This window comes from Protopterus annectens, chromosome 11.part0, assembly GCF_019279795.1.
Source record: "Protopterus annectens isolate FY-2018-M chromosome 11.part0, PAN1.0, whole genome shotgun sequence".
NCBI classification, from domain to species: domain Eukaryota; kingdom Metazoa; phylum Chordata; order Ceratodontiformes; family Protopteridae; genus Protopterus; species Protopterus annectens.
The window spans coordinates 131,124,039-131,151,122 of record NC_056745.1 but is presented as its reverse complement, the minus strand read 5'-3'; the positions used below and the strand labels follow the sequence as shown (position 1 = coordinate 131,151,122).

The window sequence follows — 27,084 nt, the reverse complement described above, 5'->3', positions numbered from 1 at the left end:
TTTCATAACAGTACAAAATAGAGAGACAAAGAAAACAGCAAGAGACTTTCTTGAACTATTTAAAGGGAGTATTTCATGATGTCATTAATTTTGTGAAAATTTATGATAATATAGGGTGATGGATAGGTGGATGGGATTGCACAGTTATTTTGAAAATGTTGAATGGAAAATATATCATAAACTAAATAATATTTTTATTGATGGATTGAAAGGTTTTATAAGGTATGGAGGATAACGTAAGATATGTTTCATGTTTTTTGTGGGTCAAACAAATATTTATTAGAGAATTTGATAAAATGAGATGTAATTTGTGTGGGGAAGAAAGAACATGACAGTAAAAATTGTAAAATTTAATGTTATAAATGCAAACAGGTGGGGGCATTCATTATTGGACTGTAATGACGAAAACATTTTGCATGAAGGGCAAGACAATGAACAAACAGAACAAGAAAATGAGGGAGAAACAGAAAAAGAAGAAGAATCAGGGGCACAGAAAAATGTGACCGATGCTATGGACAGAAACGTTTCCCAAATAGAGAACATGGAGGAACATGTATGTTGATAGAAAATAAAAACAGAGAGAGAGAAGAGTGGGGAAAGTGAAGAAGAGAAACTGAGATGGCATATAGTTAAATGACAAAAATACTATTGGAAAATAAGTCAAAGATAGAAAGAGGGAAATTAAAGTAAAATGTAAAAGAAATAAAAGAAAGAAGGAATATGCGATGATAAAATTATCACTTTAAGCATTAATAGTTTAATTAAGAATGCAAGCAGATTATTGACATATCAGTGGTGTGAAAAAAATGAGGCTGGTTTTATAGTTTTAACAAATGTTAGTGTTCTGAAAAAAGAAAATGAAATTCAGTTTCAAACTTTATAGGGATGAGAATGATTTGGAAATCAGATATAGAACAGCATTCATCATAGGTTAGTACTAGGCTAACTGCCCTTGCAAGCCATTGTAATCCTAGCCAATTATTCCTTGTCAGACTCAGACCCTGCACCATGTGTTTGTAAGGCAAACACCTTAACCATTATGCCACAGCCCTCTTATTGTGTAAAAGTGATGATGTAGTGATATTAAACCAGGCGGTGGTACTAATATGTAGACTATCACTGGTGGACATCCATATGAGAGGACAAACGTTGAGAATTACTATAATATATGCAAAAAAGAGGAGTTATTTGAAAAGATTAAACTATATGTTATTGTGAACATGGAAATAATCATAATGAGTGATTTCAATTGTAATTTGAGGGAGGAAGTGGGGAAGAACTTAGGGATGTTAAAAAAAAACAAGTTATAAGTATAGGAGAAATTATGTTTGGGGAAAAGGGAGAGAGTACACTTGTATGAAAACAAAATGAGATTATGTGTTGTTTTCAGATCTTTGAATAAGCTGGAAGGAGGCATAATTAAAGTTGTGTTTTCAGATCATGATGTAGTTTGGGTAAGAGTATGTCTGAATTTAGATTATATTAAAACAGGAAAACCTTATAAATTGACTAATATGAATATGAGTAAATGTTGGGGAAGAAGCTAGAGTTTTATGGGGAAAGCATAGAACAACAAGATTTATGTATTTAAATTAGTCTAGTTGGTGGGCGGAATACAAATAAAAAGTTAAAAGAGTACATGAAAGAATGGAAATGGATTTTTAGGGGTAATATAAAGCAATATAATGAAAGAAGAAAATATTGAGGGTTTGATGGAAAACAAAGATACAAATATATATAGAGAGAATTCTGTTCACAAAATAAGAGAAATATTATGGATTTATTAAGAAAACAGTGATACTTCATAAAGGCAAAGAGAGAGGAAGTTTCTCCTTTTTGAGAAAGAAAATAGAGACAAAATTTAATAACAGAACAAATAGAATGTGTGAGAAAGCAGAATGAAATTGAAGAAGTATTTTTTGGTTTGAAAAATAAATATAAAAAACTAGAGAAAGACATAAACTAGAGAAGGAATGTGAACATTTGTAGATGAATAAAAAAAGTTTTAAAGAAAAATAACTATGGAAGAATAGTGTTATTTACCAAATTTAGATGTCTTGGATTATAAATTTTATAAAAATATGGAAGAGAAGCAGATAAAAATATTTGTGAAGGTATTACACAGATGGTAATATTATGGTTTTGAAGAAAGTGATATTTGTGAAGGAGCAATCAGATTGATTTGGAAGAAGGGAGAGAGAGAGAGAGATTAGATAACTGGAGATGACTATCATTAATCAATACAGATTATGAGAACTGTAATGAAAATAATACTGATTGTGATGACTAGGATTCTAGAACATAAGGTGGCAGGAAGAAATTTATGGAGTCAAATGCTAATGATTATAAAATAAATAATTTATGTTAAGGAAGAGGAAAAAATGGGATTAGTATGTTCAGATGATGAAAAAAATGTATGATAATATTATACGGGAGCAATTATGTGATATTTTAGAAAAGTTTTAATAAAGAGAAAGATCCATTCATCCATCCAAAATCCCTTTTCCCATTTTTGCACATGGGGTCAGGGGGTTCACTTCAAAAGTGTCAATCATTTGGAGCCAAGGTTAACACACTGTTGGGTGGCTAGCCCTGCAGCTGCTGTTCTTCCACACCACACACTTGCCAGCAGACTCCTGTGGACAATTTAGAGTGAAAATCCACCTATTGCATACCTTTGGAATGTGGGATGAAACCAGAGCACCCAGAGTAAACTCGCGCGAATACAGTGAGGACATGAAGACATTGCACAGAATGTTCCCAGACAAGATTTGATCCAGAGAACCTCTTGTAATGAGGCAACAACACAAACTGCTATGCCACTGTCAAGACTGCATGTAAAGGTGGTATGACAAATATTATAGTAAATGGAGGGGTAAAAAAGAAAATAAAACAGAGAGGGGTATGAGACAAGGATGCCCTCTCAGTGGTTTATTATTTGCTTTATGCATGAATGCAGTAATACAGTTATTAATAAAAGATCTAAGAGAGGCAGTATATGATTATGTAGAAATACAAGTTCCTGTGATGATGCTGTCTGCATATCATGTAGATTTTGTTACAAAAATATAGGGTGATTAAATGACATGGTTAAGAAGGAGAGAGGTGCTCAGATGATATATGTGTAAAAGTGTTAGATCTTAGTGTCTTGGTAGCTGAAGCTTTGCTTGCTGTATGTCACTAATTCAACATGTGACAAACAAAATATGCACATTGTTTTTTTTTTTTGTTCCAACAGCCTGCTAACCAGCAACCCCTCTCAATTAGTTTATCCACTGGTTCTTCCTTCACCAGACTGAGGGCTAACTGGGAGGTCTATTTTTAAGTTTCTTTAAGCACCCTTCAGGAATTTTCTCTTACTTGACCAAACCCACTGCATACGGCCCAAAATTCCTAAACCCAACCCTATATATTACTTACAAAAACAAACAATATCAAAATTCAGATAAAATATATCTGAAAGTATTATTTATTTTTCTGTTTTGTCATCTACTGATTGAATAAAGAAAGCCTCTGTTTTCATTTTGTAATCAGTCATTTTTGTTTTGATTTTAGTTAGCTTTGATACATAGAAATTGATGTGATGTGCATTGATGTTTCTGCAGATTGACATTAGGGGATTTATTTCCTGAGTTATAGTCACAAACCTTAGAAAGTGACCAGAAGGTTGAAACTGAGGATGTGAGTGGCAGGCATTAGATTCCTTCCCAGACTTGTTCTGATCACTGTGAGAGAATGAGAGGCTTGGAGTAGAGACACTGTTCTCTTAAGTTGAAAGGAGTCATGGGGGTGGAGTGGACATATTGTGAGGATGGCTTCTGGAGGCCTTCACAGCAGGTGTTCCAGCCATGACCCTTTTGGAAGAGAACTCATGGAGGCAATCCAGGATATTCCAGAGAGACTGAATCTCACAAATTTCCTGGGAATGCCTAGAGATCCCGTCAGATATGCTGGTGAACTGTTGCTAAGGACAGGTAAGTTTGGACCATGCTCCATGGATTTACGCCCACAATGATCCTCATTATGGCAAACAGTTTAGAAAATGCATGAACAGATTAATGGATGGATATATTTGCATACTGTGCAATAATATTGTAGTTTGTGTAACTCTTAACACTTTTTCCACAGGGCTACCATTTGTTAAATCTGAAATGTTGTCCATCTTTCCCAGTTTGTGAGGAATGATGGATGCATACTCTGCCTAGAAAAGATTACATTTGATCATTAACTGTTTTATATATGTCCCATGTTTGTATTCGTTTAGTTTTGCTTGTAGCTGTAGTAAATACTGGGTAAGTCATGATCTGTTTAAGTGACTCATCAGCAGAATTTTTCATTTTGTTATTCTGATCATCTTTTCTATACCTTTGTTACTCACGTCCTCCCAAAATGGGTATTTCTTCTCAGTTTTTTGCAAATCTACTATGACTTACCTAAAAGACAAAAAAACTGAAGCACAGTATTGTTAGATAAGCTATTCAGCAACAATGAAAATAAGCTTTTGACAACCATTTTCTGCCCCTATATGCCTCCATATCCCCATGCATGGACTGTAACATTATTCACAGTCATTAAACTTGAGGGGGGAGGACAAGAATCATTACCCTATAAAACTGAAAAAATTGTTTGACAATGTCATGTTTTACATTATTTTTCATGATCAGCAATTATTTTATTTTTGAATTGTTTTTATTCTGCCTTTATTACACAAGAAGATATTTGTCCTTTTCTTCCTCTTCCACTTTCTCTGTCTGCTGTGCTATAGTAAACCAAGGTGTGGTTCTCATGTTTCAGTTAGCATTTCCATATGCAAACTTTACTTTTCCACCAAGGCTATTCTCAGATATACATAAGTGAAGAGATTGCTAAACATATTACATGAATTGGTACTAATAATCATTCTCCCCCTTCCTTTTTGTATCTGTTAATATCATCTCTGATAATCCTATCTCTACCCTTATTTCCTTTGCACTTGTTTGGAAACATAATGTCCCGCCTACTTTCTATAAACATCAGTTTCTATAGATATTCCATTTATTATCATTGTATTATGTCCAGTTTGGGAAGTTGGCTTTATTTTTTCTTATTGGTAAAGATCATGTTCAGTAAAATAATATGCATTTGTCAATGCTAAATGCTGTCTTGTATTGGGCATACGCAGGAGAATTAGTAGCTAAAGATGTGTGGCCAAAACTGGCAATGGTGAAACAATATAAAATAATTTTGCCCTTCTAAAATGCATTGCTTTCACAAATGTTGCCAGAAGTGTTAGCAAAGAACTGAAACCGATTTTACATGTTTCAAATTAAAAAGATGATTGGGGCATGGCATAGTGTTTTGTTCAGGACAGGTTTGTTGCAGTAGCCTAAGTTGTATCGGTTGTATCCTGCCAAGGGTATGACAACTTGTCAGTATCCAAAGCTGAAGAACACCTTCTACTCACCCTAACCAAGAAAGGGCTCAAGAAGAGCCATATAAAAAGAGTGGTCAGGGCCCCAAAATTTCAGAACCTTCATGCCATCAAAGTGCACTCTCATTGCAATGATCAATGGCCAGCTACAGCTTTGCCAAAGCTGGGGAGATAAATACCCTTCTGGGTAAAACCTTCCACTTTGTCATTTTCTGTTGGGGAAAAAGCTTATTTTTCACAAGGAAATTTTTTTAGTCAGAAAGTACTTTTTTGTAAAGCTTAACTGTGTGGGGGAAACTGAAAAAAAAAATAACTTTTTGTGCAGAATTGTGTGAACAGGGTTTTGGACTGCTTGTTTTCGGGGGGGCTGTCACTAACTTTTTTACCTCAAAACAATAATTTTTCTGTCACTTCCTGCTTGTCAGGTTGTGGAGCAAGCTTCAGGGTCTTTGGTTCTTTATTACCCTTTCCACAAGAAGTATGTTCCACTGGAATCTTTGGCAGTCATGTCAGCTTCCTCACTGTCTCAGATGCAGGTGAATGACTCAGCTGTGGCCAAATCAGGTACCTTGGACCACAAATTGCCTTCCCTCAATACCACTCTCAGTTCTCCTTGAGAAACCACAAAGAACCTGGAGGTGGCCATGTTCTCTGCAGCTGTTGGGTTGTCTATGATGGGAAAACCATTCTTGTTGAGGAGGGTGTGGGTGATGCTTTACCACCTAGCTAACTTTTGGTGCCCGATTCCTAGGAAGGTCCCCTATTCTTGGGTCAAATTTTTAAGGAGCTCTCCTATAAAAAGAAAAGAGAATGTTAGGATGTTAGGCATTTTTCACGTCTTGTTCCACAAGGGATGGACAGGGAAGATTGGCTGAATTTTGCTAAAGGCTTATTCCAAGCTTTCATTTTTTTAAAATCCTGCCCCCCCTCCCACACTGGATGCTTAAAGGAAAAGATATTCTTCTCCTTCAGAGTTCCAATCCAAATGACATGAATGAAATGGAATGCGTTTCTCTACTTTCCATGTTACATGAGAAGAGAAATCTAATTCTGAGGAAAGTGTTTCTTCACATTTCCCCTTGAAGAATAATCCTTTTCTGAAATTATGATCAGAAACTAGGATTAGTTTCAGTGGGAACAGAATGAAATTCCAGCATCTCAACAAAAACATGCAGCTGTTCTACTAGCTTTTGAGGATGTGTTTTCGACAGCTTGCAGTATGCCTCAGAGTCAACCGCCTGCACCTAAGTAGGTTATATAAGGTTCCCCAGACTCAGAAATATATTTTTGCTAATCCCAAATTAGATTTTACTGTTATTTGTTTGGCAATGATGGGAAAGCTTTTACATATCTTTTACTTTAGTATTCAGAATTCTAAATTGCCTGGGTCATATGTGCAAATCCATGCTTGCTTCTTTGGAAGATATGAGAAAATGAACTACTACACTTCTGAGGTTAACGTTTCTCTGAATTCTTTAATTACTTCTGTTTCTCAGGTAACCCAACAATCTTTGAAGCATCATTATGATACTGCTGATACTGTATCCAAAGCAGCTGCTGCTGGATCAATAAGAAGAAGGATTGCCGTAACCTGAAATATTGAATGCTCCCTGGATAGAAATCATTTATTTGGACCTTTCTAGGGAAAATAATGCAGGAGTCCACTCAGATTTTTTAACCATCACTGCCAAAAATTGCAAGAACTTTTCTTCCAGGTCATGTTCCTATTATAGGAAACAGAACAAAGAGTCTTAGCAAGATTCAGGCAAGCAGAATTCCAAAACCCAGTTACCAGGAGGCTCAAAGAAGAAAGGGGAGCCTCCCACAACTAAGGATAGTATAAAAAAGCAGATTCACTATTTGCCTCTTCAGTTATTTTCCCCTTTCCACCCTGGCAACTTTGTAAATCCTTCCCTAGGTTTAGGTTTTCATTTACCTTGGTGGCAACAGATAACCACATTCAAGTGGGTCCAGGGAATAATTCAAAAAAGAGTACAGTTGAAAGTTGGAGTCTCTTCCACCTTTTCAGGGATTCCCCCTATCCACCTAACCAGACTTCTCTGTTTCCTTGAGTTATGGAGCATATGCTCTCTGCAGTGGTAATAGAGAGAGACCCCTAAGAACAGACAGGCAAAGGATGTTATTCAAGAAGTTTTCTAAAACCAAAGAAGTAGGAAACTTGAGGGGAGGGGAAAATAATTAATAAAGAATACACGGAATGCATCTAGGAGGAAACTGGAGGGGACAATAATTAATAAAGAATACAAGGAATGTATCTAGAAGGGGAAGAGAGCAAGGGTTAAGTGATATAAGTTCAAACCAGGTGGTTTAGGATTACCTGACTGTAAGGGGTATTTTAGAGCTACACAATTACAGCTAATATATGTATAACACAAGTAGAAAGTTATAATTCAAAGTGGAAAGAGATAATGATGAAGTGTGTGGGTGGGGGGGGGTATTCAAAAAATAAGAAGAGAGAGCAAGGTTTTGGCTGCAGATCATTAAGATTTATTTTTATTTATTATTTTTTTTGTTTAACATTTGTTAACTGGGAAAGTCTGACTTGGAATGAGCCAATTTTCAGCAGAGGCCCAGGGAGAAATGCTTCAGACACATGTCTTTATAATGTGGGAGGAAACCGGAGCACCTGGAGGAAACCCAGCCAAACACAAGGAGGATATGCAGACTTTGCACAGAAGGCACCCAGCTGAGAATGAAACCAGAGAACCTCTTGCTGTGAGGTGACAACGCTAACCACTGCACTGCTGCACCATCCAAGAGGAATAACAACAGCCATGCAGAGTATTATATTCATAAAATAGCAGAAAGTATTCTAAGAACTAAGCCAACATGAGACTGGAGAAAGGAGATTCTGCCAGTAAGGATGACTGCAAGTAGGGGTACAAAGAATAGGCAAGAGGGGGTTGTAATGTACTGTAGAAAATGGACAAAGGAACCAAGGAACTGGGAGCAAATAACTAAAGTGAGAAAGATAATAGAAAGAGGATGAAGCCAAGAAGACATCTGGACTGCAGGCTAGAAACTGCCTTCCCTACCAGGAATTGAATATAGGCAAAGAGAAAGGATACAGGAATCCTAAGTCAAAGACCTGCTGTGGCAGAATTTTTAATTGAATCTAGAACAGAAGCTGCTGTTAAATAAAGGGATAATTAGTAGGGCATATAAAATGCTGCTCAATAACTATAAGAATCAATAACAGGTGGTTAGAAAAGTTAGAAAAAATTGTCTTAAGTGATAATTTAATACAAATATTAAAAAAGAAGAAGAAGGTACTTGGAGACCAGTTCTTGATCTCTGTTTTTTGAAGCTTTACATCAAGGTTCCAAAGTAAAAGATATTTTTCCTTCAATTTCTGTTTCCCCTCATTCCACCTCTTAGTTTCTCAGTAACTTCAGACAGAAATACAGCAGTCTACTAACCAATTAGATACTGCTTCTGCATACCACCCCCTACCCCTGACAGGGCAGGAGCAATTAAAAAAAAATCAATGATCTGGTATCTGGTGCAGAAGGCAATCAGGTCACATTTCTTTACCCGACCTCAACCCCTCCTTCTTCAGCTGAGATAGAGAGAGTGAGAAAAAAAACAGAAACAAAGAAAAAAGTTATTCCATTTCCTTAACTGTAACTAGCTAAATCTATAAAAAAAAACAGTTGCTACAGTTTATGCAGAGGGAACACGGAGCAGTAAAGCAGTTTACTTAACTTAAGTTATGTAAAAACAACAAAAAAACTTTGGTTTAAGCTGTAACAAACTGTTTTCTACATTTGTACCAACAGGTGCCACAGTTTATACCACTCATGGAGTTCTACTGCACTCAGATGATCAGATTTGTATCAAAAAAAGAAACAAGAAAGCTCTTTAAATTTAAACTGTACAGTTTATGGACAGGGAGCACAGAGTGCTAAAGTGTTTATGTTAAGTAAAATTATGTAATAAAGAAATAACTTTGGTATAAATTGTAGCAATATCGTACAGGTTATACCACTTATGGAGTTCTACTCTGCTCAGATGATCAGATCTGTATTTAAAAAAGAAACAAAAAAGCTCATTTTTATTTAAACTGTACAGTTTAAGCACATGGAACTCAGAGTGCTAAAGTGCCTAAGTTATGTAAAAAAATATAAATAAATCATTTTGGTTTAAATTGTACACACTGCGGTGGTGGTGCTGCGGTAGCGTTGTCGCCTCACAGTTAGACGTTGCATGATTGATTCTCAGTTAGAGCGTCTTCTGTGTGTCAACATGCGTGAATGGGCATTCCTTCGTTGAAGGTTGTGCGTCAGGGCTGGTAACCCGGTACGTAAAAATCTACTGCCAATCATTAGCGGACCGGAGTTCCGCTGTGGCGACCCCTAACCAGGAAAAGCCAAAAGACAGTTTAATTTTGGTTTAAATTGTAACCATTTGCTACAGTTTATACCATGCAGGAAGTGCTACAGCCCTCAAATTTATCTTAAAAATAAAATAAATAAATAAACAAAAAAAAGTTCTCTTTAAAATTGTAGCAAACTGCTGGCTATATTTGTAGCAAACAGTTGCTACATTTAGACCACACATGGAACACTGCAGTGGTCAGCACTGCTAATATAGAGCAATTGGAATCAACTGATCGTGTCCTCTGACACTTTCCTACTGGGGCAGCTGCCCCCTTTGCCTCACTCAATCTATGCTATTGACTTTAGATCTAAATGATGCCTAGTATCACTTCACAATTCTTAAAGATTTCAGACATTCTTAAGATTTTCTGTGTCTAACTTTCATTTTCAGTTCTCTGGATTCACAGGCAATAATACAGGGATGTGAGACAAAGAAAAAAGAAAGAATCGGACCATACCCCCTTTGCAGACTAGCTATAGTAGTCTGCATTCGAACAACTCTGCTCAGCCTTTCCCTTCAGACTTCCAATATTTCATCACAGCAGAACATTATTACAGACAAGCTGAGCAAGAACAGGGCAAATCCTCACAAATTGATATGGATCCCAGGGGTCTTCCAGGAATTGATCTAGCTACAGGGATCTCCTAAAATAAATCTGTTTGCCTCCATCCACAACAGATAAAGAAATTCTGCCCCAGGATCCCTTGCAAACAAGCCTAGAAGTCAGACACTTTTTCATTCAATTGAATGTGAATGTCTCTGTATGCTTTTCCACTCTTTCCACTGATACTCAGGGTCATTTTAAAAATTCAGAAGGACTACCCAGAAATAATTATAGTAACTACCCTTTGGCCAAGGTAACAGTGGTTCTCCCTTCTTCTCAAATTGTCCAAGGCCAGTTAACTTGGGCTTCCTGACAGGATGAATTTACTCACACAAGACAGGGGTTGCCTGATATACCCCTGTTTTCACCTTCTTCAGCCGACTGCCTGGATGATAGAGTGTTAATACCTTTTAGGCACTTTTTTTCTGAGACATACAGTAGGTATTAAAGGAGGCTAAAAAGAAACCTGGTACTAGAAAATTATAATTGAGTAAATCAACACAGTTTTCTAGTTTTTGCCAGAATAAGAACCAGGGCTATTTTAAGGCCCAGAAGTCTCTAGTTCTGCAATATTTGTGTGAGTTACTTTCCTCTGGTCTTTCTTATTTTTCTATTAAGATTCACATTTCAGCCATCTCTGCTTGTCTGTCCATAGATCCCCTCTTTCTACCCAGCTGCAAGTCAAACAATTTTTGAAAGGAAGTTTTACATACCTGTCCACCTAGAAAACAGGAGGATTCTTCTTGGTATCTCAAATTTGTTTTTAAAAGCTCACACCTTTTCCATTTAAAGCAGATCATCAGACTGATTTGAAGTTCTTAACTTGGTAAACAGTGTTACGTGTTGCTCAGCCTTCTGCAAAAGCAGTGTCTGAGTTACCAGCTCGTATGATGTCACCTTATCTCATTATTTATAAGGATAGAATGTCTTTGAGAACAAATCCTTTTTTTATGCCTAAAGTCATTTCAGAGGATGGAGATTGAGAAAATCTATTCATCTCCCTGTCTTTTTTCCAGATTCTAAACATGAGGGAGTTGGATATCCACAGGTAGCTCAGATACTATCATGATAGGCCTAAGACCTTCAGGAATTCAAACCAACTGTTTATTTCCTATGAAGTTTACAACAAGGGACAATCAGTGTCTAAACAATTTCCAAATAGTTATCTCATGCTGCTGTTTGTTTTTTGGGGGATTTTTTTTTGGTTATTCTCACCATAACATGCAACTTCCATGCAAGGATAGGGCTTATTCTACTAGGGCTTTGGCTTCTTCTGTGGCTTTTTGGAAAGGGGTGGACTCTAGCAGTGTTGCAGAGGAAGCAGTTTGGTCACCTATGTGAACCTTTAAAAAAACATTACAAATTAGACTAATTTTCTAGATTCAGAGTTCATTTTGCAAGGACTCTTCTCCAGGAGCTCCTGGACTCTGACACTCTTTCCTCCTCCCTCCCTTTCTAAGTTCTGATATTCATCCCATATAACGTAAGACTACTGCAGTAGTGATCTAATGATGAACACAGTACGTGTAAGTAAATGTAGCAGAGTCGATGTTTGAATAAACCACTATTGCAGTAAATTCACATTCCCTCTCTTCCCCTTCTTGTGACGTGTTTTACTAAGGTGTGGGATATTTCTATTTATTATTTTGTCCTAGTATATACCTAAAAGTTGGGTCTGTAACCTCCCTTACTCTAAGGCAAGAAGGCTTGACACCCTACCCATTGCTTTTATAAGACTCTCCGAAAGTCATTCAGTGCTTATAGTGCACAGAAGGTGCCCTAAAACTTTGAATGGCGGTCGGTTGTGCTATTCCTTGGCAGTATATAACCCCTATAGCTTAGGGTACTACAAGAGTGATCTATTCAAACATCTAATATTTTGGCAATTTACTTACACAGCTGTACATTTTGCCTCCAAGGTGTGGCAGTATTTCTAGCAACCTGTTTCAACTTCAGCAGTATAACATCTGCCATCATGCTCAAGCCTATATTATGCTATACTATTTTTGGATGGATTTTGTAATGAGGTTGGAACATAAATTTAAAATATCAGTCTTCGAGCTGCCTTCCTCTGTATCCCTTCCCCAAGTGTGATGACATGAGTTGTTTTTAGCTGATATACTCTAAAGAGGTCCATTATAAAAGCAAAGCACAGTGCACTCTAAGCCATAAAAAGCGTTAAAAACATATTCTTTTTGAGACCATAGATGTGAAGTATATACCTTACAAGAACAAGATGCAAATATTTGGAACTTTTAGTTACAGATGTGAAGTAAATACCTTCTGCCTAGGTGCAATTTGTTTGGAGCTTTTAGTCACTTTAGAACAGGGTACAGTTGCAGCATTACTTTATACCATATAGTTCCTGCTTAACAGCACAGTTTTCTTTTGAAGACCAAACTACAACAAAATATCAATGGTCTATCAAAATTCTAGGTATGGAGAAAACTGAAATCAAGAAATACAGAAAAGCTTACATTTCAAAACAATGGCAGATTACTAAATAATGGGCAAAGGAAGTTTATTGACACAAAATGAAAATGTAGAAATAAAATGTGTGCCTGTGTACCCCTCTACTTTGTTATTCTAAGGGTGAACAAAAATACATTTGAACTGGAAGCAATGATTCCCTTTTCCCTTGAGCTGCATGATCTTAGCATTGAAATAGTAACACAGTGGGGGTGATGCCTCTGTGTAAAATACTGTTTTACATGGACTAAAAGCTCATTTCATTGCTAAAACCCTAACGTCTTCAAAGTCTTGTCTCTTCATGATTTATTTACTGAGTTTCATCCTTTTAGGATTTTGAGCTTTACTAGTTTATGTTTGTGCTCACTTGTATGTGTAAGATCGGATATTCTGGCCTCAAACAGTTGCCCTATGCAAAAAGCTAAGACTGTTCTCTGTTGCATACCGCTTTCTCAGAGGTGATCTCTGTCTAACATACAGAGCCATGTCCAACCCAGAATTGTTGAACATGCTCCATCTTAGCAAAACCAAATCTACTCGAGCTACACGCTCTAGGGGATATAAACCTCAACACAACAATGAATAGAACATGCTGGAGGGATAGATTTCCTTCACAGAGACTTCCCTTTCTATGGAACAGGGTCCCGATCTACATAAGACAGAGCCCCTCATTATCACTCTTCAAGAAGAACCTTGATGAGTGGATGGGTAACAGAAAGTTCACACTGGGGATCACACCAACAGCACTTCTAGATAGGGGCCAAGGGTACTAGCTGCTAGTACAAGGGTCTAGGGAACTACTAAAGGGGCGGTGAATACCGCACAATGTGGCTGGGTTAATATATGCCTTCGGGCAGATAGCCCAGTACCAACCTATGAACCTATTTATAGAGTTTTTGAAGTAAACCATTTAGTATCTGCATGTGCATTTGTTTTAGCCTACAGTTTGTGTGGTTATGTGCATCTGAGCTATGATTTCTGCATAAGCATTTGTTTTGTGGTTATGTACATTCCAGCTATGATTTCTTATGATTTCCGCACATTTTGATTTTGATCTGCATTTTCTGTATTTGTTTTTAATTTTTATGTTCTGTATATTCTGAAACTTTTGCATTTGCATGTGCACTTATCCTGTAATTGAAGCTGTAACTGATTTCAGTGTAAATTTTCTAATGTAATATACAGCTTTTATATGTCAATTAAAATAGCAAAAACAACTGATATGCCTCAGGAATGTTGCAGAAATACTGTCCTCTGTGTAATGAGAGTTAAAATTCTGTTTTAATACACAGCAGATTCAAACCATAATGATAAAGTTGTGACAGCAAGCACAGCTGTAACAGTCACCATACAGCAGAAAACTGCCATCACAGCAGGTAGGAAATGCTTCATATTATTGTTATTATTTTAAAAAGTGTGAAGGCATCCCCTCGCTCATTAAAAAGATTGTTTTGTCTGTTGACCTACTACCTTTACAATAAATGGTCATCTATTTATTTGATCAAAAAATCTGAAGGGAAGCCTGTGGAGGAATCCATTTGTAGATGAAATTCCCTTTTTTGTAATGTATGCCATGACCAAAAGATGTTTTTGTAGATATTGTGAATACAAAAGTGTGTATAATTTTTTTTTAAATTGTGTATAATTATACTGAAACTTTGTAAGCTATCACTAATGCTTCATGAGTGATTAGAGTATGGTGTCTCTGTGGTTGTTTAGTGGTGCTGTCCTCCATTACCGCCACTAGGTCAGACCCCAGATGATAGCAGCATATTTTGTTTGCTTGATTTTGATGCATTCCTGTACTCAGAAAGCTGAAACACTGATTTGATGAACAGTGAAAAAACTCTTAGGCCATGAGTTCATAAGTCAATTAGACATAGAAACTTTATGGACTGTATAAATGCACCCCATTGAAAAAGGTACTCATCATAGTAGTAAAAAAAAGCAAACAACAAAAAGATAAATACAAATTGTTACACTTTTGCGAATGAAGCAGTGTGACAGTGCTCATGACAAAAATGATGGAAGGGAATTCATTCTCCAAAACTTTATCGGAGCTGAGACTTAACAGAAGCAGATGTTACTCCTGGTGCTTAAACATATCTCAAATGTTGTTAAATATGTAAGCACTTCTTAGAGAAATATTAAAAGAAATTTCCCTTCTGCCCATATCAGAGTACAACGCTACTGCAACAGATGCTAAATCAATTTTAGCATAATCTTTCTTCTGAACAATGCTATAGAGAATTAAAATAACTATGTTAAGAACATGTGAAACCTGTGGTAATTTAAGACACTTGAAATTAACAATAAGAAACTGTAAAAGTAAACAAGGATAAGCTGATATGAATGAGTTGCAATAAAAACAGAAACATGAATGAAACATTAAGAACAATGAAAGCTACTTCTGGTATATTCATATTTTAGTTAGAACATCCCTTTTAGAACAAGTCCTACTTTTGCTATTCTTCTAGTGTGGAAAAGAGATACAGTTAGCTGTCAAAGAGAATCCTGAATCAGGTAAATCATGCAGAGGGGAAGGTAAAATTTCAGCACACACACACCCACACACACACACACACACACACACACACACACACACACACACACACACACACACACACACACACACACACACACACACACACACACACACACACACACACACACACACACACACACACACACACACACACACACACACACACACACACACACACACACACACACACACACACACACACACACACACACACACACACACACACACTGTGGGCTATGCAGTTCTGCTTCCAACCATGTGTGAAATACAAATATCGAGATATAACACAAAGGAACTGTTGTGGTACACTGCAGGTTCCTGGGGGTTCACAGTTCCACAGACCACTTTACTCAACGGCACTGCTCTCTGGCAGAGGTGTCATGGCTGTATTCATGAGTGGCTACGTGCTCACGTGAATGTTATGGTACTGTTTACCATTTTCACAGATGCATATACAGCACTGCAGTAATCAAACTACATCTGTCAGAAGTATCGTATTGCTATCGACCATATGACAGGAATTTGATACATCTAGTAATATTGGTTAGTCTCAGTATATAGTGACCATGTCGCTGAGATGTTTTTGAGATGTGTACACTGCCGAGTACAAGGCACGCTTGTTATCAGCTCGCTGTTGTCGCTCATCAGAATCAGTACAGAACTATTGCTTTTCTTGTTTCCTTTGGTATGACATAACATTTCTTCTTCTTATATTCACCCTCAGAGAGGCAGCTTACTTATGTAATAGTCTTTATGCTTGCTGCTAAGCCTAAGTCAGATGAGATGCTGTTATTGTCTCCCAATTAAGTACAAATGGCACTTGTCATTTCAACTGCCTGCTCTTCAAGGGAATAAGTGCTTACTAGTTTTCTCCTTACCACTTGTCACTGGCATCTACCTGAGCAAACAAGAAGTTATAGACATTTGCACAGACACACACACACACACACACACACACACACACACACACACACACACACACACACACACCTGTATATGACTAACGCAAGTATCAAAAACACAATGAACTGAGTCAGGTGCAGTCAGATGTCAAGGTTTTGACTCGATCACACTGAGGTATATTTGAGTCCATTTTACTGCTTTGCTTTTTGTTACATTTTTTGAGTAGTTTTAACTGCAGTAGAGCTGAAGAATGGAAGGGAGGATACAGTACAGTAAATTACAAAGACACACTACACTATTATGAATTGGTAATGTCAATACATCTGCTGTCCATTATGTGGCTAGATTATGTGCATGTGACTTACTTAGCCTATTCTCACATGACTAGCAAGTTAGCAAATGTGTGTGTACATGGATATGTATATATATATATATATATATATATATATATATATATATATATATATATATATATATGTCATTTAGTATAACTTTTGATGAGTTCTTGCACTTTTGGTTTTGTGTGCCTCCCAGTACGATTAATACAAATCAGCATAGCTGACCTTATCAATTATGACCTTAATTCCCAAACATCATTAACCCTCTTAGTTCATCAGGTGTGCTTGTTTTACCGTCTTTCTAGAAAAACATGGACAAACAAGCCACCAAGAGTCGTAAATATCTGGATTTAAGATGAAAACCAGATGTACTTCTCAGATACACGCAAACATAAAGAGTTTGTGTTTCTTTTTCCACCTTTAAGTTTAAAAATTAAGAAGCTGAATGAAAAATAAACTTATCAAATACGTGAATGTGCACATTTCAGTGTGGTCATACACATAAAACAACAGACCATACCTTTCAAATTTCACTTAATTGTTTGTATGAGTGCATATAGTATTAAAAATGTACAGATATTTATTAATGTCACATGAAGGTTTCCCTATGAGTGTAGGCTTGCCACCTTTTCAGATTTCCAAAGAGTTCACAGGAGTGCAGCCAAACATATGACCTCAGATTGGGTATGACTAACGCTGCAGTGTAATAGCTGCAGGAGAAATAAATTAAGTCAGGGGTCTGGGGGATGCTTTGTCCCCTGAAGCTATGGATTTCTAGACGCTTTGCAATGCATTTTCATTTTTTTCCCCAGCATTTTTATCCAACTATGGCCTGAACAAAATTCATCATTAAGGAAAGAAATTATTTCAAGGGAGAAAAAAAAATTTGCCCATGGTTTAATATTCAAGATAGTAATAATTTTCAATAAAATGACAAAACAATTCTTACAGGGTTATATGACTTACAGGTGCAAATAAATAACAAAGTATATCATACAGGGACCAGGATTGTCACCTCAACAAAACAAATTAGTACAGAATTGTGTCATCTACATTTTATACCATAACAATTCAAAGAAAGAATGGATAACATACCTAGCTCCAGAAAGTCAGCATGCTCCTGACATTGCAAGTCATCCTTAAAGATCTAAACCCTTAGTGAACAGCAAACAGAAACCAACTATATAAAATATGTACAGAAAATGCCCAGTGGATATACGAGCATAAGTTTCACCAGGCTTCATTCTCTCTCTCTCTCCCCCTCCACATTTCCTTCAGTCTGTCTGTCTGTCTCTCTCTTCCTTCCCTCCACATTTCCTTCAGTCTGTCTGTCTGTCTCTCTCTCCCCTCCAAATTTCCTTCAGTCTGTCTGTTTCTCTCTCCCTTCCACATTTCCTTCAGTCTGTCTGTCTGTTTCTGTCCTCCCTCCACATTTCCTTCAGTCTGTCTGTCTGTCTCTCCCCCACATTTCCTTCAGTCTGTCTGTCTGTCTCCCCTCCACATTTTCTTCAGTCTGTCTGTCCCTCTCTCTCCCCTCCACATTTTCTTCAGTCTGTCTATCTGTCTGTCTGTCTCTTTCTCGTTCACATTTCATTCAGTCAGTCTGTCTCTCTCTCTCTCCCGTCCACATTTCCTTCAGTCTGTCTCTCTCTATCTCCCCTTCATATTTCCTTCAGTTTGTCTGTCTGTCTCTCTCTCTTCCCTCCACAATTTTTTCTTTCTCTGTCTGTCTCTTTACTGCTCCATACTGCCCCTGATTTTGCAGAATGTCCTTTTTATTTACCTCACAATTTTTCTGATAAATCACTAAGGATTACACTACGTCATAATGACAGACTTTAGAGTTTCATACTTATTATCAGGAAGTGTGTGTCGATACAAAACCTGTTGTTCTGTTAACTTAATAAGTGAATCCTGACTGCTTTGTTAATATTTTTAAGAAGGTCTCTACTACACTCATATATTTTATGTGACTGCTGTCAGTTATAGTGAATGGATACCATTTGGTTTATGGCTCTTCTTAAAGTTTTAAGCAGCTAACCTCACTTTGCATAGTAAGTGCCTGCCCATGTTTATCAGAGTATCTGTATTTATCTGTTCTTGTATTTATCCTATCTACTTTGTTTCTTGGTCCAATTTTAGAGGAGGGCTGGAAGACTTAGCTGATATTTGGCATACATTGGGTTTCCACTTAACACATTTGCCTGCAGTTTTAGTTTCTTGCGGATATAACATCTTGTGCTTGGAGCTGCTGTTCAGAAAAAAAATTGAAGCAAGGAAACACAGCTGGTGAGTGAACAGAATTAAGTATGGGAATGGACACCTGGTCTGAAGTTATATCTAACACTATGAGGTGGGCTGTGATGGTGCGACAGACTGCAGCCAGGTGAATACTTTGATACATACTGGATATTACATTTCCTCTTAGGATACTTGAAGTACACTTTTTATTTGGTAACACTGGGACACATTCTGTACTGTGCTGATACCACTTTGTGATGTATGTAACAAGTCTTATACAATGTTCTGACCGTAAACAAGTTATTTATCAAGTCAGGAACCATTTTACTAGCATTGATTATTGCTTATTCTTCCATATGATGAAAAAACTGCTTTCCAAGCCACAGAGATGTTTGGCATGGTACATTAATACATCCTTACCATGTACTCATGTAATGTGGGACTTATGGGTTAACAGTTATATTTATTATGTGCTGGCACAGAGGTGTAGCATATCTCTGCACTGCTGTCATCTTGTCACATCCATGATAACGGTGACATATGTCTTATTGATTAGGTCACCTCCGACTAGCTAACAATCAGCAAAATGCGCCATTTTGCTTTGCTCGACTTTTGAGGTGAATTTCTTGCTATCCATTTCCTGAATGCATAAATTGGTTAAGATTGTTGAAATTATCCTAATCTTCTGTACTATATACTTTTTGAAAAATGCAATTAATGCTTTAAGTGGCGGTGCTTACTTCCACATGGAAATTCATATGTGGTAAACTTCTAGAAAAATAAATTTGGAACAAACAGTGATAAAGTTCATGAATTATATATTTAAACCAGTACAGCCCATGCTTTAGTTTCTACACAAATGCATCATTATCATGATCCCTACCAGTGTCTAAATCTCCAATCCAATATTATCAATATTCCTATCAATGTCAGTATCCATAGAAGGATAATTGGGAACACTACTAAAAATCACTCTGTATTCAGCAATGTACAGCCATAACGATACATAGGGACCAAGGGCGCCTGCAGGCAGGTGCAAGGGGGTGCACTTGCACCCCCCTGGAATCGGCTGACAAGTTAAAGCTGTAATTTAAAAAAAATTTTTTTTTTTTTTTTAGTGCGTTCTTCTTTAAGAAGAAGTCCGTGCTGACAGTCCAGTCGCAGGCGTGCTGACATCATCGCTCTCGCTCATATTTACAAGTTTGCGAGCGGGAACCCACACGGACGGTTTCGCAAGCGGGAGGATTCGCACAGGAACTGAAACGGACGGAAACAGATGGAAGATGGGACCTGAAGCGGATGGATTTGCAAGCGGGAGGAAGCGGATGGAAGATGGGACACTGTCAGAGTGAAGTGTGTGTGTGTGTGTGTGTGTGTGTGTGTGTGTGTGTGTGTGTGTGTGTGTGTGTGTGTGTGAAATGCCCCAGGTATTACATGGTGGTGGGTAGAGAATAAAGCTTGAACCCTATACCTTGGGCCCAAGTGGCAAGAGCCTGAATTCCCTACCCACCATAATTTGTAAAAATGTTGCAGGTTTTTCCCTCATACTTTTTCTGTACCTCATAAAATCTGTGGTTTCTGTATGTGTCCTTTTTGCCTGACAGCTACATGTTCTCTGGTTTGATTCTTGGCTGTCTGGAGTGTTTCTCCCTGGGCCTCTGCTAAAAATTAGCTTTTTTTCCAAGTCTGAGTTTCCTGGTTAACAAATAACACTCATTTCAATATCAGACTACATATTCTTCAGAAAGTGCATGGTAACAAAAGCTTTTATTTTAGCAATTTTCTTCTAAGTGTACAAGATGGATATTTAAAATGTATCCCTGTCTTTGGGACTGTATTCCCCCCATTATTGGCTTCATCCAGGTTTTGTGCTAAGGTTGAGAGCTATGGTAAGAACTGAATTCACTGAATATGTTTGGGGGCTGTATTTACCCAGTATTGGCTTTATTCAGGTATTTATTGGCTTCATCCAGGTTTTGTGCTAAGGTTGAGAGCTATGGTAAGAACTGAATTCACGGAATATGTTTGGGGGCTATATTCCCTCATTACTGGCTTTGTCTGGGTGTTTTTTGCTAAGAAGTTGAGAGCTATGGTGAGAACCGAATTCATTGAATGTTTGGGGGTTGTATTCACCCATTATTGGCTTTGTTCAGGTATTTTGTGCTAAGAGGTTGACAGCTGTGCTATGGTGAGAACTGAATTCACTAAATGATAGCCATTTAAGTTTCAGTCTTTCTCTTTCACAAAACAGCTGATTTGGCGTAGTGGTATGTTGCTCTGACTGTTTTGCACAGGGTCCCCTGGGTTCAATACGTGGCAGTGAAATGTATGGTGGTAACGCAGCATTTTATTCTAGCAACTTTCCAACATTATACAAGCAATGTTTAAAATGTGTCCCTGTTTTTTGGCCTTTTGTCGTCCCCCCCAATAAATTTTGGCTTTTTCCAGATTTCTTGTGCTGCAACGTTCAGAGATACAGCTGAGTGTCGAGTAGATTTTACAAGGAGCTGAGAGCTGCATGGGAGCAAAATTTTAGTGCTGCTTATGTTTAGTCTGCTCGCACTGTTAATAGCACAACAGGATAGTGTACTTGCTTTTGATGCTGAAGGCTGTGGGTTCTACTCCCACAGTAGGTAGATGCATTGCTGATACTGTACTGTGTTGTAAAGGGGGTGGATGCTGCAGTTCTTTTGGCAAAGATACCTAGTAACTATGAACCTGTTATCAGTTTGTTATCCATTCCCTATTGCGATATTACTAGCTTATCATTTTTTTATTGCATGCAACAAAGGCAATTTATTATTTGTAGATTAAACAATGACATATAAAGTGTTTGCTAGCAGCAACCTCTTTATTAGTTACAAATGTCTTTAATGTGGATTTCACTACAGAGATTGTGCATATTTTTTACTGATACTGGTGGACTATAGAAGGTTGAGTAGACGTTTTATGATGGAAATGTTCTGAATTGGGCAGTTTTGTCATTGGTGTATGCATTTTGTTTCATTGTTTACAGGAAAAATGTTCAAAACAAATTTGAAATGCCCTCTAACAACTGTACTGTATTGTACAAGGAATATAATGTAATACAGTCAGGAAGGTGTATCAAAGAGCATGTGTATGTTATGTTCGAAGGGCCTATGATTTTGAAGACAGCCCAGAGTTTATTTATCTGCCACTGGCAAAATGTATTTTCTTTGAATGTGGGTTTCAATGCTGTTTCAATGCATGTGAGTTTCAAGGGCAGAGAAGTTTTAATGTTAGTCTATTTTCATTGTGAGACTGCATTGCTTTGTTTAACAGATATGTATTAGGGTTTGTGCTGTAAAATGCAAAATAAAACTTTCAAATGAAATCCTAAATCATCGCAGAAGTAAAGCAGTATGCACATGTGTTTATGGTAAATGGGGCAAAATAACCAAGGAATGGGACATTGGAATGGCTGCAGGGGGGAGGCTCCATTTGGCCATGATTTTGTGAGGGGGGGTAGCAAACTCAGACAGCCCCGGTTGAACTATACCTCTCAGTTGTCCATATCTTTGCAGAATGAATAGGTATTTGCTTCTTATTTTTGGTTTGTTCCTCATAAAATTTGTGGTTTTCTAGCAAATCATTTAGGAATTAAGTCACTAAATGACAGACATTGAGTTTCAGACGTCATAACCTTCAGAAAAATGCATGCTAATGCAAGACTGTCTTAAGTTTATACAAGAGCAATTTTTAGTAGTGTTTGTATGTTCCCCCCAATATATTTGGGCCTTGTCCAGATTTCCTGCATTAAGAGGTTGAGAGGTACGTGCAAATCCCTTTGTAGATTAGGAATATCCAAACCTCTCAATTGTCCCCAGTTTTGGCTCAAAATGTTGCTCTCCCCTAATAATCCCTCCTCCAAAATGGCAATTTTGGAAGAAAATGTGGAGGGTTTACAATTATATATAACTGTAATGATCAGAGTTATAGATTACTTTTATTTCAGAAATGCATGTAGATGCTCTTATTTTGTTAGCTGCTCAAGTTAACAATGTTAATATTAAAAAGGTGTCCTTTTTTTAACAGGTATTTTTGCATCACATTTTGGTCTGTTTTTCATAAAATTGTGGTTTTCTGGCAAATTAGTGGCAAGTCATTAAAGATTGAAGTTGGAAAATAATGGCAGACATTTGAGTTTCAGATTTTACACCCTTCAGAAAATTCGTACTAATGCAATATCTACTACTGTTCTATTATCTAAGTTAATAAGAGCAATATTTAAAAATTGGCCTTATTTTTGGGCCTGTGTCCCACTTCTAGTTCTATGTATGGCTTTGTCCAGATTTCTTGCTCTGAATTTGAGGTATGAGTGTCAGAGCCATCACTGTCAGCCAGAGACATTTCAAATTATGACATACTTATTTCACCCCACCCCCCATTGTAGTGGCTCTGGATGTGTCCAAGGAAGACAAGGAGCAGTTATGCAGTGTAAGTGTGCAGAGTATTCCCCCATCCAAGGTAGATCACAAATACGACCGTCACTTTTCATCTGTCCTTGATTTTGCAGAATGTTCTAGTTTTCTATCAGATTTTTATACTGTTAATTTATGCTTCTTATTATTCAGGAACTGCATGCTGTCACAGTGCCCTGTTGCGCTGTTTAAGTAGCCATGGTTTAATGAACATCGGGTAAGCTTGTCGGAGATTGTAAGATGCAAGTAAGCTTTAGTAAGCATATTGTTAAAGAATTACCAGCATTGAAAGCCTTTTCGTTGTTGCCATGCAGATAATATTTACATAACTAGATAATATATAAGCCTTGGGTATTGAAATGCATATGACAGTATTTGTAATAAAAGGACAGGATTACAGTATTTTCAGAAGCTCATTACATTTTATTGCAGACCAGTGTCTTATAGCAGTGTCTGTGTGTTAGTACACTTGTAGTTGGGTGGCTTTAATGGTATATGGTAAATAAGCATTGCTACCTTACTTAAAAGCCAAGCCCTGCAACAACTAGGTAAGCTCCACACTGAAGTCAAAACACAATAGCTCTGGTGGGTAAATGTACTCTGTAGTAATCAAAAAAGGCAAATGTTTGAAATAGCTACAGCTTATGTGCAAACACAATAGGTAGTGATGAAACAATGCTCTGCTAAAAATGCTTTAATGCTCCACATTGCTGAGCTGCAGATCAGTTATCACTGGCTACCAGGATTTCACCCACTTCAGATCAAGCACGGTGCCGTTCAATGCAACCTTCCCAGAACTAATTCAAGTCTGACCAGAATTATTTGGTGTGTGTATAAGAGGGAGGTAGCATACCCCTCAGCTGTCCAGGTTTTTGCAGAATGTCCAGATTTTTGCCCCATATTCCTCCTATAAAGGATTGAAGTTGCTAAATAATGAGACATTTCAGTTTTAGATGTCATATCATTTAGAAAAATGCATCCTAACACAAATCCTGTTACTCTTGCAATTTTCTAAGATGTCCTTCAAGAATGCAACTGCAGTCCTGACATATGGGTTGTCCTGCCTCAGGCAGCCCTTTGGTCGGCCGGATTCCAAAGTCTGGGTCCAAGGGCTGATGTCGCCTCTTCCCGTCAGAGCGGCTGGGGTATAAAAGCATCAGCGGCGCCATCTTCTTCAGTCTTTCTTGCTGCCCGAGTGCCAGAAGCAGTTCGCAAGTGCCGGTCGGCCAGCTCCTGTGTTTTCAGATACCGTCATCAAAAGCTAAGTACCCCATTGGGGAACCTTTTCTTGCCTCAGCCGATGTCAGATAAAACTGCAAAAGTTAATAATTGCTTGTCTTGTGGTAAACAAATACCTCATAAGGACTTCCATTCTTACTGCCTTCCCTGCCTCGGCCAAGACCATGACGTCTCAGCCTGTGCTGCCTGTGCTTGCTTCAATAAGCGCACACTTAGGCGCCGGGCAGAATTTGCTGAAGACATTTTTGTGGAAAATTACTCCTATATCATGCCGTTGGAACTACCAACAGCACATATTTCCAAAAAACGGAAGGACCGGGACCGACATTCGGACCCCCCCGATCCACCGACCTGCAACGCTAAAGCCTACATGAGTGCATCAGTCTCTTTGAGGCGGTAATTCAACTGCTCCAGGCCGGCGACATTGCTTTACCGCACACGGTCCCGGAGGCTACCCTGGTGCGGTTGTTGATTTTCCTCCTGAAACCGAAGCCCAAGATTTGCCTGACACCATACCGTGGACAAAGTTACTCCACGTGGGGCAGCTAGGTCTCCTGTGTCTATGTCCATCAAGGCCTACACACGTGCTAAGGCTGCCAGCCAGGCTAAGTCTCACCTTCCTAAATCTTTTTCACAGGGTCCCACTTCTGATAAACAGATCATGACTTTAGCTGCAGATCTAATTTCTTTAATCAGGGGCTCTCAGGCTCATCCAGACAGAGGTTCTCAGCCGCCTGCAGACAAAAGGCCTAGGGTTGAGCAGACAGATACCCTTTTCTCAGATGAAGCCTCTGGTGAATCAGGCCATTCAGATTCCCAGGAAGAATCCTTCCCGGCCTACGAGGATTCTGATGCTGATGAATCCATTCCCTCTGCCTCTCCTCCTGAGGATATTTCTTTCAGGGAAGTTCTACACTCCATGAGAGAGCATTTTCAGTGGCAGGGCCAGGATTTCTCCGACTCCAGGAAAAGGCTTCGGACTTTCCTTAAGTTACCCCAGCACAGGCCTTTAGCTATACCCCCAGTGTTAGATGTATTGGATGATGTGTACTCAGACTCCAGTACTTCTCCTGATTCTCTCCCTCCTGCTCCTGTCAAGCCAGACAGATATTACAGGGTTCCTGAAACTCATAAACATCTCTTTAAGGCCCACTCTGTGGATCTAGAAACTATTTCTCAGGGGCCCAAAGGAGTGGCCACTTCCACGGCCAAAAATCCTTTGCCCGCAGACAGGGAATCAAGGTCCCTGGAGAGGTGGGGTAAAAAAGTTTATACCTCTTCCACCCCTGCCATGAGGGCACTTAACTGTCTTTTTCATATGTTTCAGTATCAGGATTTCTTGATGGATGATTTGCAGAAAAAGTTAGCCTCTCCTGAGCCTTTAGATAGAAAGGCCTTGCAGGATTTGGTTCATAATACTCAGCAGGTTAGTAATCATTTTCTTCAGTGTGGTTATGATGCATTGGAAGCTTCATGTAGGGCAGCTATGACAGGGCCGTCATACTGAACATGCTTGGTTGAAAGAACAGACATTGCCAGATCATGTTAAAGTAAAGCTTCTAGATGCACCTCTGGAAAAAGACAAGCTATTTGGTGCTAATGCACAGGGTGTGTTGAAATCAATTGAGGAAAAGGCTAAATCAGTACAAACAGTCAAAGATTTCCTCCAGGTTCAGCCACCAAGGTTCAGCAGGAATTGGCCTTCGAAGAATTGGTCCTTTCCAGACACTGACAAGTTCCAAAGGGGAAAAAACAGGCGTGCTCGAGGTAGAGGGCAATACCGAGGCTCCTACAGGGGCCGCCAATGGCAACCAACTAATCAGAGAAGTGGCGCAGGGACTTCTACTGCTCCACAGGGACAATCACAATGACTTGACTTTGACACCGCTGACCAAGGCTCAAAGAGAAGCACTTTTAGGCAGAAAATTATCTTTATTTTCAAAAAGTTGGCATGTTTTTACAAAGGACAAATGGATTTTGGACATAATAGACAAAGGTTACAGGTTCCACTTTCATACCTTACCAACAAGACAAGGCATGCCAAACCTGCCACAAAATCAAAGGGCAGAGGCACTCATACAAGTTTCAAAGCTGCTACAAATCAAAGCAATAGAAAAGGTTCCTCCTCAGGAACAAGGCCAGGGATTCTACTCAAGACTGTTCCTTGTTCCAAGAAAAGAAAAGCAATGGAGACCTATACTGGACTTGTCCGCTCTAAACACTTTTCTCATTGTGCCAAAATTCAAAATGCTGACGTTACAGCAACTTCTTCCCATGCTGGGCAAGGGGTCTTGGCTGGTTACTCTGGACCTCAAGGAGGCATACCTGCATGTCCCAATCAGACACAGCTGCAGAAGATACCTCAGATTTCTTGCAGGGTCAGAGCATTATCAATTCTCAGCATTGCCTTTTGGCTTATCTACTGCGCCCAGAGTATTCACGAAATGCCTGGCATCAGTAATTGCACATTGCAGACTTCTGGGGATACAAAT

The 27,084-nt window shown here is 38.4% G+C and overlaps 1 protein-coding gene across 4 annotated transcripts in view; it reads left to right on the top strand.

Annotated features, from left to right (window-relative positions):
* The window catches only part of CACNA2D4 (calcium voltage-gated channel auxiliary subunit alpha2delta 4), a 2,573,275-nt gene that overhangs the window by 1,146,423 nt on the left and 1,399,768 nt on the right, over positions 1 to 27,084 (top strand). For 3 of the 4 annotated variants that reach the window (XM_044087506.1, XM_044087504.1, XM_044087507.1), the window contains one exon: positions 14,177 to 14,260. In XM_044087506.1, the coding sequence (XP_043943441.1) occupies positions 14,177 to 14,260 (84 nt within the window). The remainder of the gene's footprint in view (positions 1 to 14,176; positions 14,261 to 27,084) is intronic. The other variant, XM_044087505.1, reaches the window with a different exon arrangement.